This window comes from Nicotiana tomentosiformis, chromosome 7, assembly GCF_000390325.3.
Source record: "Nicotiana tomentosiformis chromosome 7, ASM39032v3, whole genome shotgun sequence".
Lineage (NCBI taxonomy): Eukaryota > Viridiplantae > Streptophyta > Magnoliopsida > Solanales > Solanaceae > Nicotiana > Nicotiana tomentosiformis.
This window is the reverse complement of record NC_090818.1, coordinates 4920473-4937390: the sequence shown is the minus strand read 5'-3', so window position 1 is coordinate 4937390 and position 16918 is coordinate 4920473. Positions and strand designations below refer to the sequence as shown.

General features: G+C 39.6%; 1 protein-coding gene across 1 annotated transcript; it reads right to left on the bottom strand.

Annotated features, from left to right (window-relative positions):
- Window positions 1–814: 814 nt before the first annotated feature.
- On the bottom strand, window positions 815–1978 carry LOC104111370 (uncharacterized). The gene is made up of 2 exons (XM_009621051.4): window positions 1536–1978; window positions 815–1235 (listed from the first exon to the last, which is right to left on the bottom strand). Exons 1-2 carry the CDS (start codon window positions 1899–1901, stop codon window positions 1101–1103), a joined length of 501 nt encoding a protein of 166 aa, XP_009619346.1. The 5' UTR covers window positions 1902–1978; the 3' UTR covers window positions 815–1100.
- Between the last annotated feature and the right edge of the window lie 14940 nt (window positions 1979–16918).

Below are 16918 nucleotides of genomic sequence, written 5' to 3'. Positions count from 1 at the left end.
CAACAAATCAAAAACAACCCAAAATTATATTCGTGTCCAAATACAACTCCAATTTTCAAATATCATTTTCACTTAAAAAAGTTTTTCATTTTTTTCTGGAATTTTACAATTCTTATGTCCAAATGCCCACTTAGATCCTTTACCTTTGAACAGAATAGAGTCTCCATTTACTTTTGTAGCCGTGTCCAAATTAAGTACAATAATAATAAACTCACTAAAATCTCATAAGTGAGGTTTGGAGAGGGTAGTGTATACGCATACTTTATCCCCATCTTGGGGAGGTAGAGAGATTGTTTCTGAAAGACCTTTGACTCGAGAGGATGAATAGAAACAATCAAATATCAACAACAAAAGTCAGAAAAATGATAACAATAATGTAAGAACCAGAAAAATAGATGGAAGGAATCAATAACAATTGCAATAGCGACAAGCTGTCCAAATCAAGTGAAACACATATATTAAGATGAAAGAATTAATTGAAGAAAGCTGGCCAATATAGTTCTACCAGATTCAATTCTTATTAATCTGGAACCTTATGCATCAGTTGGCAGATTGCAACTTTAATTTGAAACCATTTTTCTACTTAAGCAGCAAGCCTCTTATTGGTCTATATATAAACTTTGTCATTCAAATCCCTTTAATTTGGAAGCTTCATTGGGATTTGGTGTTGGGGGGGGGGGGGGGGGGTTCTATTAAGGAAATTAAGGGGCTATATTTGACAGAAAAACAACTTCTGGTGGAAAGCATGAAAATGGTAAAAAAAAAAAAACTATTCACTAGTGATCAAACTTTTGCTTCAATATCATCAATTAAATTTTAGTAGCACAAAAAATACTTAGCATTTAAGAATTCATACTGTTACAAAGTCAGAGCCAGTAAGCTCCATCTTTTACTAGCAATGATAGTATAATTGCTTTTACAGTGGAGAAACACTTGTTATTTGCAACAAATGCACTCTTAAGCAGTATATATCTGCTTATTTAGTGGAAATTCAGGTATTACAAATCACTAAAACTAGTAAATACTTAAATAAACAAGACAAATCCTCTTGCCTCTCACCCCCCAAAACCTCCACAAAATCAATACAAATAGCATACAGATTATGGATATGTAGAGCTTCGCATGAGACTATAGTCAGTCGAACATTTGGAAAAATTAACATCAGCTTTGGAATCTTTCTTGTTCTTCTTCTTCTTGAAATGCTTAGAAACTGCTTTCAGTACCTTAACACACCCCTGCACATAACAACATAATATAGTTAACGGCTAGAAAATTAGGGTAGCCCGGTGTACTAACCTTTCGCTATGCGCGGGGTTTGGGGAAGAGCCGGACCACAAGGGTCTATTGTATGCAGTCTTACCCTGCATTTCTACAAAAGACTATTTCCATAACTCGAACTCGTGACTTCCTTAGACATATGATAACAATTTTACCGTCAAGTTCGTTCTTGACGGCTAGAAAATTAACAAAAAAAAATTAAGAAAAAGAAAAACTAAGCAAAATCAGCAGCCAAGAGCTTAGATTCGTATTAGTACCTTTCTTGGGGTTGGAGAAGTGAAATCAAAAGCCTTCTTCTTTCTCTTCTTCAACTTCTGATATTCTTTCATATTCTCAGACACAGCAGTGGAGAACTTCCTCTTGATTTTTGCAGTCACTTTCTTGAAATTGGCTGCGCCGATACAGCCTGCTGAGACATCCTCGTACGACAGCTTTCGCGATAGACCCGAGCTCATTCTACGCTGTGCAGACAACGGTCGAGGTACTAGAGGAGACCAAATAGAACTCTGGGTATAGTCGAAATCGAATGCGGAGTTGTCTGGAAATTTGCAGAGCAAATCTTTGGACACGGAACACTGCAAATGCTCAATTACGATCACCAACGGATCTCCATAGGTGCTCATAATTCTGAAAATTTTGGTTTGTCTGAAATTGGAAGTTTAAAGGTTGCTATGGAGATTGCTTAGCTTATGTGGAAAGAGAGGAGCAAATAAAGCAGAGAAAGTAGCCGTTACAACATTCGAAGATAAAGATTCATCGTGACTCCACGTGTCCAGACCATGTTGATATTCAGATTTCAGATGTAAGTAAATTGGTTTTTATTAAATATAAATATCTTAAAAGTTTTAGAAATTAAACGGGCAAACCGGTGTACTAAGCTCCCGCTATGCGTAGGGTGGGGGAAAGGGTCGGACCAAAAAGGTCTATTCTACGCAGTTTTGCTCTAAATTTCTGTCACAGATTGCTTTCACGGCTCGAATCCGTGACCTCCTGGGTTAATGTTTTGATGTGACTGAATAATTTTGATGTTAATGTTTGAATTAAGAAATTATGTAAACTAAGTGTAAAATTGATATTGAAAATAAAGCTTTTACATAAAAACATAATTTATTACTGTGAGCCAAAGTCGGACTTCCCGGTGAATAAAACATTGGAAACCTGTATATTTTCATTTTACTCTTCAAAAAAAGAAAGGTTTTTCAACTGACATTGGAAAATGAAAGATGTGGAAAAGATGATGCTATTTTGAACAATTGCAGAGAAAGAAATTTCTTTTGGCTATGGAAACTAATCGTGAAGGTGCGAGTTGATAAAAATGACATTACATAATTGGAAAACTTTTAAGTAAACAGTGTTAGTATCCTAAAAATTGTTTGAACCAAAATTTAGATCTAAATTTACACAATTAAATTTTCTAATACAATAGAGTTAATCTTAGCCAATATTAATATTCAAAAAATTATTTAATTGATTTCGCAACAAGATATCACGAGTACTACAAAGAGCTTAGATGTTAGTATAATGACATAGAAAGTGTAAATTCTCAAATTTGTTCACATGACTAAATTAGTTCTGTCACGATCCAAAAATCACACCTGTCGTGATGGCGTCTATCTCAATACTAGGCAAGCAGACAACATCAATAACCCACATTTATCTTTTAAATACTCAAAACATAATAATTAACTTTAAGAGAAAATTTCCACAAATACTAGATATAAATACACTCCCAAAACCCGGTGTCACTGAGTACATGAACATCTAAAGGATAATAAAGTTTGACTGCTAAAAACACTATCTAAAAATTTAGAACAGTACAAAACTGAAAGGGAAGAGAGTCAAGGTTTGCGGACGTCAAGCAGCTACCTCGATAATCTCCAACAGATAAAACTCCGAGAACTAGCAGTCGTCGTATCCGAAAGCACCTGGATCTGCACACGAGGTTCAGGGTGTCGTATGAGTACAACCAACTCAGCAAGTAACAATAGTAAATAAAGAACTTAAAGTAATGACGAGCTTCACAGCTGAGCCCAATTACAATAATTTCCAACATAACAAGGTAGTCATGCTTTCAAGTTCAACATTTAAAGTCAAAACAGTAATTTCATGTCATGTTCAAGTGAAACATAAGATAATATATCACATAAATATTCAAACAGTGATATATGACAGTTGAAGTGCAACAATAATGAAATCAAATGTATCCTCTCAGGACCACGACCACTCAGCCCTTCCACTAGCTCAGTACTCAACACTCGCACTCAGTAGGTACCTGCGCTCATTGGGGTGTGTACAAACTCCGGAGGGGCTCCTACAGCCCAAGCGCTATAATCTGTACGGACAACTCACGTGCTATACTATAATATCTCGATCCGCAAGGACAATTCACGTACTGCACGGACAACTCACGTGCTATAGTATAATATATGGACCCGCATGGATAACTCACGTGTTGCACGGACAACTAACGTGCTATAGTCTAATATCTCTATAACGACCCGACCAATCATTTTGAGCATTTGCACTTCGCTCGGTAGTTTACGAGCGTGGGTAGCCCCGTATGATATATTTTGACTTATCTGAATCGTCGGTTTTAATTTTTCAGGTTATTCGGGATTGAATTGGAAGAATGGATTACATTGTTGAAGCTTTAAATTGGGAGAGTTGACTAAGTTTGACTTTTTAGCATTTGAGCTCGGATTGGAATTTTGATGGTTATGTTAGCTCCGTTGGGTGATTTTGGACTTAGGAGCGGGTCCGGATTGTGATTTGGAGGTCCGTGGTTGAATTTGGCTCGAAATGGCGAAAGTTAAAATTTTGGAAAGGTTCACCGGGAGTGGACTTTTTGATATCGGGATCGAATTCTAATTTCGGAAGTTAGAGCAGGTCTGCAATGTCGAATGTGACTTGTGTGCAAAATTTGAGGTCAATCGGACGTGATTGGTAGGCTTCGGCATCGGTCGTGGAAGTTTGAAGTTTCAAAGTTCATAGATTTCGATTTGACGTGTGATTCGTCATTTTAATGTTGTTATGTGTGTTTTGAGGCCTCGATAGGTCCGTATCGTGTTATGGAACTTGTTGGTATAATCGGATGGGGTTCCAAGAGGCTCGGGTGAGTTTCGGACAAGGTTCAGATCATTTCATTGCATTTTGGATTTTTGCTAAGATTTCTGGTTCTAGTGTTTCCGCATCTGCGGAAGAGTGGGCGCATATGCGAGTCCGAAGATGCGGACGATTGGCCGCAGAAGCGGGCAAGGCCATGAAGGACAAGGATCGCAGGTGCGAAGAATTTCCCGCACATGCGGTAGCGCAGATGCGGACAAGTAGACGCAGGTGCGGGGGCAGCTAAGAGAGATTGACTCCGCAGAAGCTAGGCCAGGCGCGCAAATGCGCGTTCGCAGGTGCGGAACCTGGAGTGCAGGTGCGGGCCCTAGAGGAGCAAGTGACTTCTGCAGAAGCGGCATTTTCACCGCAGATGCGGCGTCGCAAGTGCGACAATAGGCCCGCAGATGCGAAAAGTATGGGCAGAAAGTTTATAAGCAAGGGCTCGCGATTTTAGTCTTATTTCAACATTTTGGACTCGGACTTAGGCGATTATGCAGAATATTTTCGAGGTGATTATAGAGGTAAACTTCTTGTACTCATTTTGGATCATAAAACTTGTTTCCCCAGTGATTTCCCCACCTAATTAGTGAGATTTTGAAGTGAAATTTGGGGGTTTAGGGCTTGAGAATTTGAGAGTGGATTTTGGGGATTTGGATGACCAAATGGTGTCGGATTTTGATAAATTTGGTATGGTTAGACTCATGAGTGTATGGGCTTTCGGGTTTTATAAATTTTGTCGGGTTCCGATGTGTAGGCCCGAGTTGGGTTTTTGGCCGATTTTGGGCTTTTGATTCAAGATTTGATCTTTTTCAATCGGGATTTGGTTCCTTTAGCATTGTTTGATGCATTTGAGTTATTTTTGATTAGTTTCGAGCCGTTCAGAGGTCGAAACGCGCGGGATGGCATCTTTGGAGCATCGCTTGGCTTGCTCGGCATTGGTAAGTAACTCTTCTAATCTTGGAGCTGAGGGTATGAAACCCTGAAATATGTGTTATGTGATTTGTGTTGAGGTGACGCACATGCTAGGTGACGGGCGTGTGGGCATGCACCATGTGAATTGGGACTCTGTTGTTTCCATGGCACTGTATAGTGGCCTTATTTTGTTGATATCCGTATTTTCACCATGTGATAAAGTAATTGAGCTGTCAATCATGCTAGATATCATGTTTAGGCTTTGTACCGATACTGTTGGGACCCATAGTGGTCGTTTCTTGCTGTCATTTTACTGATTTCATTGATATTTCGTACTCAGTCATATTCATGCATTCATATCATATCTCAGTCTAAGTTGTTATTTATTGATACATCATATCATTGTTGTCGGGCTAGTTTCATGACATTGTGAGCCCGTGAGTGAGACTGGAGAGTTTGATGACTGAGTGAGGCCGAGAGCCTAATTATGAGTGATAGTTATAGGATCGGGCTACACGTAGCAGCATGCTATATTGATTTATGCCTGGATCTGGCTTATGATAGCGCTTGGGCTGTAGGAGTCCCTCCGGAGTCTGTACACACCTCCTAGTGAGCGCGGTTGATTATATTGAGGGATGGATCTTCCCTGGACATGGATCTTATCCGAAGCATTTATATACCTGGAGATGGATCTTCTCCATGGGGCCGGATTGGCCTTCCTCGGTACTGAGTGATTGATGGTCAGTGATGTATATATTCTAGGATGGATCTTCCCAGGGTCGTATGGGCCATATACAGTACCGAGTGGGTGAGCATGATGAGTGAAAAGTGTAAGACAGTGAGATTGAGTACTCTGATAGTGTGATTACATGATTCATCTCTAAGATACATGCCATTGGCATGCACACATGACATACAGGCATAGAGATGCATTTTTCCTCATGTTGTACGGTATCACGTCATCCATGACATTTTACACACATTGATATGTGGGCATAGATAGGTATTTCACACTTGTTATCTAGAAAGAAAATGAAACATCTTATTTATTATTAAAAGGATTTTGGGAAAAATTATTGTTTTCAAACTTATTCATATTTTTGGCAACTTCGGTAAACGATTTGGGTTTTCACTGATGTACTTGAAAGGCAGAACCATTTTTAGAAATCATGATTTTGCTGAGCATTTTTATCTTTGAGTTACTTCTTGTATTATTTGCTTTAAGTTGTTATGGATTGTTGTTGGCTATTGGTGTGGACCCGGCCTTGGTACAATCTCGTCACTACTTTCAACCTAAGGTTAGGTTTTTTACTTATTCAGTACATGGGGTCGGTTGTACTCATACTACACTTCTGCACCTTGCGAGCAGATGTTGGCTGCTGATGATGTTGTGTTCGATGGGAGCTGGATTGAAGATGTACTTGCATCCCGGTTGTAACTGCCTCTTGTTCGTGGTAGCTTTAGATCTGTGAAATTCTATTTATGTACTATTCAAACAGACTATGTATATTTTTCATTTTCGCTTTGTAAACTCTATTCTTAGAAGCTCGTGATTTATACTACCAGTTCTTAGGGAATGTATTAGATTTATATATTTCTTTACTCAATTGCTTTATTAATGTCTATTGGAATTGGTTAGTGGTTAATTGGCTTACCTAGCGGGTTGGGTTAGGTGCCATCACGACTAGTCGGATTTTGGGTTATGACAATGTGGTATCAGAGCTCTAGGTTCAAAGGTTCTATAAGTCATGAGCAAGTGTCTAGTAGAGTCTTGCGGATCGGTATGATGACGTCCATACCTATCTTCGAGAGGCTACAGGACATTTAGGATATACTTCCCATATTTCTTTCCTTATCATGCGACATTGATTCAGCTTGAAGCGTAACTCTTTGAATTCCTTCCACGCTTTCGTATGCACATGTGAGCGCTCGGTATCGGTTGTGCGCTGGCGGCTTGTGATTCCATGGATGAGGTGCAAGATGAGATTTTTGTGTGCTGAAAAAGGGCCAGTCTGGAGGGCTTGAGGCCAGGTTTTGACTGTAGATTGAGCACGAAGATTCCGATTGTGTGAGCACGTGCTTTTGGGACTTATTTATCTGCTGGTGTCCCTATTAGTGGAATTTGTGATTGGATGACTATGTGGTGAGTATGATGTGACTGCGGTATGTGTTTATATTGTTCGAATGTGATGAGAAGAGTTTACTTGAGATGTAGCAAGGACTATGAGGTGTTTGATTTCTGTCTTGATTTGGCATATGGTCTCGAGTTATGGGTATGTTGAGGGATCTCTCATGTTGTTTAGTTGTGGAGTAAAGTAGATTCTCATGTCTTGTTGATGAGTTCAGAATCAAGAAGATTAAGTGATTGCGTAGTAGTCATGAATGTGGAAGGTATAAAGAGATGTCAGTTTGAGGCAGAGCAGGTGGAATATCTCCTGCGAGGTGTCCTGAGGTTGTGTGGTCCTTATGATATTTTGTAGAGAGTTCTCTTTCACTAGTAAATGATATATGTTACAATTTGAGTTTGGATCGCTTGTGGAAGTTGGCTTGACTATTATAAGGTTGAATGTAAGATTTACAATTTGAGTTTTGATCTATGGATTTGAGCCAAGTGGGGGAGTCTGCTATCGACAAGCTGATTGCACGATTATGTGTTGTATTAGTTTCCGTTTGAGGTATACTGGTGAATCAGCTATGACTGCATGGGTTGAGATTGAGGATGACTCGAGTAAGGGAATTTCAGGATATGGGTTGTATTACACTCTATGGGTATATAGGTATTATGGAATGATTGAATGGTTAGTCGTGAAAGATGTAGTATGCATGGAGTAGGAATTTGTTTGGTCGCGTTAAGATGGGGTTACTCCTTTAGGTGTCGTCGTGCCAATGGGGCACAGGTCGTTCGGTCTCTTTGGTCGGTTTAATTGAGATTTGAGTAGAGTGGATGACTCTCGAGAATGATTCTGATGGATTCAAGATTTATATGTAGCGATTTGGAATTTTCAAGATTTATATATAGCTAGAAACTGGGAGTTGCATTGGATGGTGTCGAGACTTGTGGCATTTTTATACCGTTGTGGATTATGCATTTCAGCATCAAGAATGTGAAGGAAACAATTTTAGGTTCACATAAGGTCTCCTTAACGTGGGTGTCGCGGTTGTGGTGTTTTGGGGTGTTTAAGAGGGAGGTCAGCGGCTTATGGGCCTTGGGGCGTTGTGGTTTTATACTAGGATCTCTTGTGTAGTGAATTTTGGTTAGGGATCGTGGTGTTCTAGCAAGGAGAAGTATCAATTTTAAGGCAATTTGGAAAGGACTTGGAGAAATATGACAGCTTGGTAGTAGGTTGGGTTAGCACAGTAATGGGTATGATCGGTTCTTTCGGTACTTAAAACATAGCTAGTCTCTACAGGTGTTTCACGGTAATGCTATTGGGTTTTGGCAACCTGCGTGGCTGGGTTGAGTTAGAGAGATTCGGTTCAGATAGCTTGGTTATGTGCAAATGGGTTTCGAAGAGTTCTCAATGGTTTTTACCAAGGTTCGAGGGGTATATTTCTTACCGGAGTGAGGAATATATTGCGTAATGGGATTTTCTCCGGGATGAGATCAAATGGAAGGCTTCTGACCGATCGGGTATGTATTCTGCTTGTGACTCAGAGTTGATTATGATGCGATGTGTTGTGTGTGATTGATATTTGCATGTGCAAGGTCACAGGTCAGTTTGGAAGAGAAGGGTATAAATTCGTAGGCAGCATGGATGGTTTCAGATGACTAGGTAAATGATATTACTAATCGGTATGGCCTGATGAGAGTATACATTTTAGAAGGGGCAATGTGTTTTGATTTATGGATACTTTATTAGTATTACGGCACTCTTCTAGATGATCGACTGCTGATATTCAAATTTTGCTATGTGGCACGGAAGAATTTTAGAAGTATTCCTCGTGGGATGATCGTGTATGAGAGATGTGTTAGACATTCTGGCGGTGGAATTGGGATCAGACATGGTGATTCGTGTGTTCTATGGATTTGTAGATTGGGAGTTCTCAAGCGCAGGTTGTTTCATGGGTATGGACTGTGAAGTCATGGCCGAAGCTAGCTAGACGATAGTATGTGTTATGATTCAATCATTGTGGGCTTTTGGAGGGTTATTTATCCATGTGTGGGTGCCCGGAGTTGATTTTGGGGTCCACTGGTAGGCCCAATTAGGGTGTGTATTCTACACCGAGTCGGATTAGTTGGCTCCATACTGCTATTGTTGAGGGATGTGCCATTCGGTTGTTGCTGGGCTTATTCGTGTTCCGATATGTTTGGTGAGTTTCTTTTCTATGCTACGAGGGGTTGTGGTTCGTTGGTTTTAGGCACACATGGTGCGGTTCTATTGTGGTCTTATAACGGAATTTGAGCTAGATGAGTAGTTGGGTATTGCATGATTGAGGGCGGATTGGTTATGTTCTTTCGGGTTTTGTGTGGCATTGTGTCATCTGCTTCTCCGTGGTTATAGTAATGCACTTTGAGTACTTAATGTCGAATTGCGCATGGTTATTGATTTTTTAGCAGGGTGGCTTGAGGTATTTCATATGGACCAATATTTGGATAGAGTCGCGCATTGCAGCAGAGTTATATGAAAATATGATCCTTTATGTTAGATTCATGTGTTATGGTTCTATGGTGTGTGATGGGTCTAAGCATTTCGTCGTGGTGGTACTTGTTGAGCTTGAGGGACGGTTCTCTCGTTTGAGTCATTTTTCATGATTGAGTACATTTGAAATGTTGCTTATTGGTGCACGGATTGCACGGGTTCTGGCTTTAGATTGTATGGGTGTGTCATGTCACTAGAGTGGTCGTGTTGGATGAGATGAGGTCATTGGACCCAGAATGGATGCTATCAGATTTGATTGTGGTATATTTGGAAGGATAATATCGGAAGTCGGCTTAGAAATTGGCTACAGTTCTTGTAGAAGGAGAGGGAGCTCCATGACTTGTTGGTCTGATGAATGGTTATGAGTTTCCGCGTGTTTCTTTCATCATCGGTAGTGTACGAAGGTTTTAGGATGAGGTTTGGTTTGACATGAGGTTTATTACCGGAATTGGGTTGTTTGAGAAGCTACTGTGATTAGAAATCATTGCTTCGAGTATCTGTGTTATGTAATATATCATGCGATTGTATCTTGGGTTATGGTTGTGGCTTGGTACAGCTTGTTCAGACTTATACAGGGTGTAGGTTACGAGATTTTGATCTTATAGAAATTGTGGGTGTTGGAAATTGGATTCTAAGGTTTATGGCTATGTTGAATTAAGAAACTACCGTTATGTTGTGTTGTCGGGCCTATATGGGATAGTGTGACGAGATATCACCCCCGGGTATGTGCATGGCAAGGTTACACGGCGATTTGATGGCTTTGAGAACAACCCTGGACACGTTCGAGGACGAACGTATGTTTAAGTGGGGGAGGATGTAATGACCCGGCCGGTCGTTTTGAGCATTTGCACTTCGCTCGATAGTTTACGGGCATGAGTAGCCTCGTATGATATATTTTGACTTATGTGAATCGTCAGTTTTGATTTTTCAGGTTATTCGGAATCGAATTGGAAGAATGGATTTCATTGTTGAAGCTTTAAATTGGGAGAGTTGACCAAGTTTCACTTTTGAGCATTTGACCTCGGATTGGAATTTTGATGGTTCCATTAGCTCCGTTGGGTGATTTTGGACTTAGGATCGCGTCCGGATTGTGATTTGGAGGTCCGTGGTTGAATTTGACTCGAAATGGCGAAAGTTAAAATTTTGGAAAGGTTCACCGAGAGTGGATTTTTTGATATCGGGGTCGGATTCCGATTCTTGAAGTTGGAGTAGGTCCGTAATGTCGAATGTGCCTTGTGCGCAAAATTTGAGGTCAATCGGACGTGATTTGGTAGGCTTCGGCATCGGTCGTGGAATTTGAAGTTTCAAAGTTCATAGATTTAGATTTGAGGTGTGATTTGTCGTTTTGATGTTGTTATGTGTGTTTTGAGGCCTCGAGTAAGTCTGTATCGTATTATGGAACTTGTTGGTATATTCAGATGGAGTTCCGAGAGGCTCGGGTGAGTTTCGGACAAGGTTCAGATCATTTCATTGCATTTTAGATTTTTGCTAAGATTTCTGGTTCTGGTGTTTCTGCATCTGCGGAAGAGTGGGCGCAGATGCGAGTCCGCATATGCGGACAATTGGCCGCAGAAGCGGGCAAGGCCATGAAGGACAAGGATCGCAGGTGCGAAGAATTTCCCGCACCTGCGGTAGCGCAGATGCGGACAAGTGGACGCAGGTGCGGGGGCAGCCAGGAGAGATTGACTCCGCAAAAGTTAGGCCAGGGCCGCAAATGCGCGTTCGTAGGTGCGGAACCTGGAGTGCAGGTGCTGGCCTTAGAGGTGCAAGTGACTTCCGCAGAAACGGCTTTTTCACAGTAAATGCGGCGTCGCAAGTGTGACTATAGGCCCGCAGATGTGAAAAGTCTAGGCAGAAAGTTTATAAGCAAGGGTTCACGATTTTAGTCTTATTTCAACATTTTGTACTCGAACTTAGGCGATTATGGAGAATATTTTCGAGGTGATTATTGAGGTAAGCTTCTTGTACTCGTTTAGGATCATAAAACTTGTTTCTCCACTGATTTCCCCACATAATTACTGAGATTTTGAAGTGAAATTTGGGGGTTTAGGGCTTGAGAATTGGAGAGTGGATTTGGGGTATTTGGATGACCAAATGGTATCGGATTTTGATAAATTTGGTATGGTTAGACTCGTGAGTGTATGAGCTTTCGGGTTTTATAAATTTTGTCGGGTTCCGAGGTGCGGGCTCGGGTTGAGTTTTTGGCCGATTTTGGGCTTTTAATTCAAGATTTAATCTTTTTCGATCGGGATTTGGTTCCTTTAGTATTGTTTGATGCATTTGAGTTGTTTTTGGTTAGTTTCGAGCCGTTCGGATGTCGGAACGCGCGGGATGGCATCTTTGGAGCATTGTTTGGCTTGCTTGGCATTGGTATCGGCTTGTTCGAGGTAAATAACTCTTTTAATCTTGGAGCTGAGGGTATGAAACCCTGAAATACATTTTATGTGATTTGTGTTGAGGTGACACACATGCTAGATAACGGGCGTGTGGGCGTGCACCATGTGAATTGGGACTCTGTTGTTTTCATGGCACTATATAGTGGCCCTATTTTGTTGATATCCGTATTTTCACCATGTGATAAAGTAATTGAGCTGTCAATCATGCTAGATATTATGTTTAGGCTTTATGCCGATACTGTTGGGACCCATAGTGGTCGTTTCTTGCTGTCATTTCACTGATTTCATTGATATTTCGTACTCAGTCATATTCATGAATTCATATCATATCTCAGTCTCAGTTGTTATTTATTGATACATCATATCATTGTTGTCGGGCTAGTTTCATGACATTGTGAGCCCGTGAGTGGGACTGGAGAGATTAATGACTTAGTGAGGCCGAGAGCCTGATTATGAGTGACAGTTATGGGATCGGGCTGCATGCCGCAGCATGCTATATTGATTTATGCCTGGATCTGGCTTATGATAGCGCTTGGGCTGTAGGAGTCCCTCCGGAGTCTGTACACACCCCCAATGAGCGCGTTTGATTATATTGAGGGATGGATATTCCCTGGACATGGATCTTGTCCGAAGCATTTATATACCTGGAGATGGATCTTCTCTATGGGGCCGGATTAGCCTTCCTCGGTACTGAGTGACTGATGGTCAGTAATGTATATATATTCCGGGATGGATCTTCCCTGGACCGTATGGGCCATATACAGTACCGAGTGGGTGAGCATGATGAGTGAAAAGTGTGAGACAGTGAGATTGAGTACTCTGAGAGTGTGAGTACATGATTCATCTCTAAGATACATGGCATTGGCATGCACACATGACATACAGGCATAGAGATGCATTCTCTCTCATGCTGTACGGTATCATGTCATCCATGACTTTTTACACACATTGATATGTGGGCATAGAGAAGTATTTCACACTTGTTATCTGGAAAGAAAATGAAATATCTTATATATTATTGAAAGGATTTTGGAAAAAATTATTATTTTTAAACTTATTCATATTTTTGGCAACTTCGGTAAATGATTTGGGTTTTCACTGATGTACTTGAAAGGCAAAACCATTTTCAGAAATTATGATTTTGCTGAGCATTTTTATCTCTGAGTTACTTATTGTATTTTGTGCTTTAAGTTGTTATGGACTGTTGTTGGCTATTGGTGTGGACCCATCCTTGGTACAAGCTCGTCACTACTTTCAACCTAAGGTTAGGTTCGTTACTTATTTAGTACATGGGGTCGGTTGTACTCATACTACACTTCTGCACTTTGCGTGCAGATGTTGGCTGCTGATGTTGTTGTGTTCGATGAGAGCTGGATTGAAGATGTACCTGCGTCCCGGCTGTAGCTGCCTCTTGTTCGTGGTAGCTTTAGATCTGTGAAATTATATACTATTCAAACAGACTATGTATTTATTTCATTTCCGCTTTGTAAACTCTATTCTTAGAAGCTCGTGATTTGTACTACCAGTTCTTGGGAAATGTATTAGATTCAGATATTTTTTTACTTAATGCTTTATTAATTATTATTGGAATTGGTTAGTGGTTAATTGCCTTACCTAGCGAGTTGGGTTAGGTGCCATCACGACTAGTCGGATTTTGGGTCGTGACAATCTCACAATTAGACCCTCGGCCTTACTCAGTCATAAATCTCTCCAGTCTCTCGGGCTCTCAATAATCATGAAATCAACCCAACAACAATGATATGATGCATCAATAATGAACAATAGAGACTGAGGTGAAATAAACAAGTAAACTTTGACTGAGTAAAAAACAATAATTAACAGAACGTTCAACATGTACACGACCTCTATGGGTCCCTACAGTGCCAACACATAATCTAAACATGATTTGTGGTTCAATTTCTCTACTACATGGAGAATGTACAGATCACAGTAGATTATTCAACTACACGGTTCTATGAAATTTAATCAAGCCATAATCCCTACGGTGCACGCCCACACTCCTGTCACCTAGCATGTGTGTCCCCTCAAAAAAGATCACATAACACATAATCTGGGATTTCATACCCTCAGGACCCAATTTAGAACTATTACTTACCTCAATCCGAGCAATTCTTTATTCCAATAAGCATTTGCCTCTCGAATCGGCCTCTGAATGCCTCGAATCTATTCACGATTAATTTGATGCAGTCAATTCAAATTATAGGAATTAATTTCATGTGAAAATATTAATTTTCTAACAAAAATCCGAAATTGCACTCAAAAATTACCCGTGGGGCCCACGCCTCGGAACCCCACAAAAATTACAAACTATGAACGGCCATACAACCATGAGTCCAACCATACAAATTTCACCAAATTCTGACATCAACTCGACCCTCAAATCTTCAATTCAAGTCTTTGAAGATTTCTACCATTTTCAACCCAATCTTTACCCATTTGAACTTAATAATCTTTTCATAAACCTTATTGATACGTGTATATATAAATAATACTCTTACACTCAAGAATCATACTCTCAATCACCCATCTTTATCAAAAATCGAAATTGAAGACTAGGGTTATAAATTCTTACCTCTTTGAAACCCTAGCAAGATCCTTGTGAAATCTTCAAATCTTGAACAAGAATTGATGGACAAATGGCTAGGTCTTCACTTTCTCTCTCTAAGATGCTCTCACCTCTCTCTAAAATATCACATGAAACCCTTCAAAATGACCCATAATGGGTCGCAAAAGGCCCTCCAGAACTGGGCATCACTGCTTCAGTCTGCGGTCATTATGCGGCATGCATACCTGTTCTGCGATCGCATAATACACCGCAGAACTGGTCTGCGATCGCATAATGTGCCACAAACCTGATCTCCAAACTTGGCCTAACCTGCTTCATTCTGCGGCCATTATGCGATCCGCGGAGTGATTCTGCGGTCGCATAGTGGGCCGCAGAAATATATATATATTTTACTCATCAGCGCATTATTCAACCTAAAAAGTATGAGTCACACGTAAGCCTAGTTCGGCACCACGAAACCTTAATTTTCTTAGCAAATATTTTTCGGGGTCATTACACATAAGTCAACATCCGGTCAATCTTTTCAACTTAAGTTCTAAATCTTGGAACTAAGTGTTCCAAATCATTCCAAAACCTCACCGAACCCGAACCAATTACCCCGACAAGTCAAATAATAACCGTAAAGTATAATTTGAACAGTAAATAAGAAGATAGGATTGTAATACTCAAAATGACCGACCGGATCGTTACAAGCTCAAATGACTATGTTATACTTTATTCAGATGTTGGTAGGAAAGTGTTCATATCAGGCACTTGGGCGCTTAATTTTGTCAGATGAGTGCAGTGTTTATCGGAAGTTGAAAAGACACTCGTTCAGGAATCTAGTTGGTAGATATCTTACTATAAATATTTCCCTGGTACACTCATTTATAGGATAATTAGTCAATTTGTCCGCGTTTTGCGCGGTCATTAAAAAAATAATGAATTTACGGTTTGATCTTGTTATACATTTAATCGAGATATAAGAAATAAAATTTTCATGTATATACATGCAAATATAACTATTTTCTCCAATTAACTCCAAGTCTCCATATAACCATTAACCTAAATTAATTTCGTTTAAATACTAAAAGTAGGAAATGATTATTACTCCTATTTGATAGTTATCATGCACTTTTCACTAATTCCCAAACCCGATATGTGAAGTTATAGTAAGATTATAGGTTGATAGACATTAAATAATTAGGCTTAAAACAGTACTGATTAAAATTTAGACATTATTCAGAATAAAATAGGGTCAAATTGATGTTATTCTTCTTTCAACGTTTCAAAAGAACTTATTGAATATGAAATTAATCACATAATAGCTATTTTATAACGTATCAAAAACAAATATCAAAATTTACGAACTCAGAGTATGTGCAGTAATGGGGAGTGGGAAGTCAAAAAGAGCAACATTTAGAATATCCAATACCGATGCCTACCTAAGGACAAATGAAGCTGATAAACAAAAAAATTGGGCAAAAGAATCAAAACTAATTTCGTTAAAATATTTAATATACAATAATGATTATCATCTAATTTACACCTTGTCTAAAAAGGTAAAAGAAAAAAAAAAGTTTTATGCTAAAAAGGTGTATAGTGGTAATACATTCCTCCTCGCACATATTATATTGCTTTCAAGTTCCATGACCTCCTCCCTCCCAACTGTTCAAGAAAATACTATTAACTCTCAATAAACTTTTCTTTTTCTTTTCTTTTGTAAATCATTATCATTTCTTATTACAAGTAAGCTTTATGTGAACTCAAACCATATAATAATTCAACATAGAGAAGAAAAACTCCTAACATTGAATTTAAAAAATACTATCAAATAGATGTCGGGTTAGGCTTGCTATCTCATTTTGAAGCTTGGAAATCTTCTCAATTACAATAGTGTCTTCCAAATTTATTTAGAAACTGGCCACACACTCCCTAATAGTGGAATACAAGAAGGTACCAGAAAGAGTAACAATATGGCATCAATTTAAACACTTCGATCTATTTAAAAGGTACAGAAG

Excerpts from the sequence above, each read along its gene's own strand:
- LOC104111370 (XM_009621051.4), bottom strand. The coding sequence starts at position 1,901 with ATGAGCACCTATGGAGATCCGTTGGTGATCGTAATTGAGCATTTGCAG. Across the intron at positions 1,236-1,535 it reads CTTCTCCAACCCCAAGAAAG|GGGTGTGTTAAGGTACTGAA; the intron begins GTACTAATACGA and ends TGTTATGTGCAG.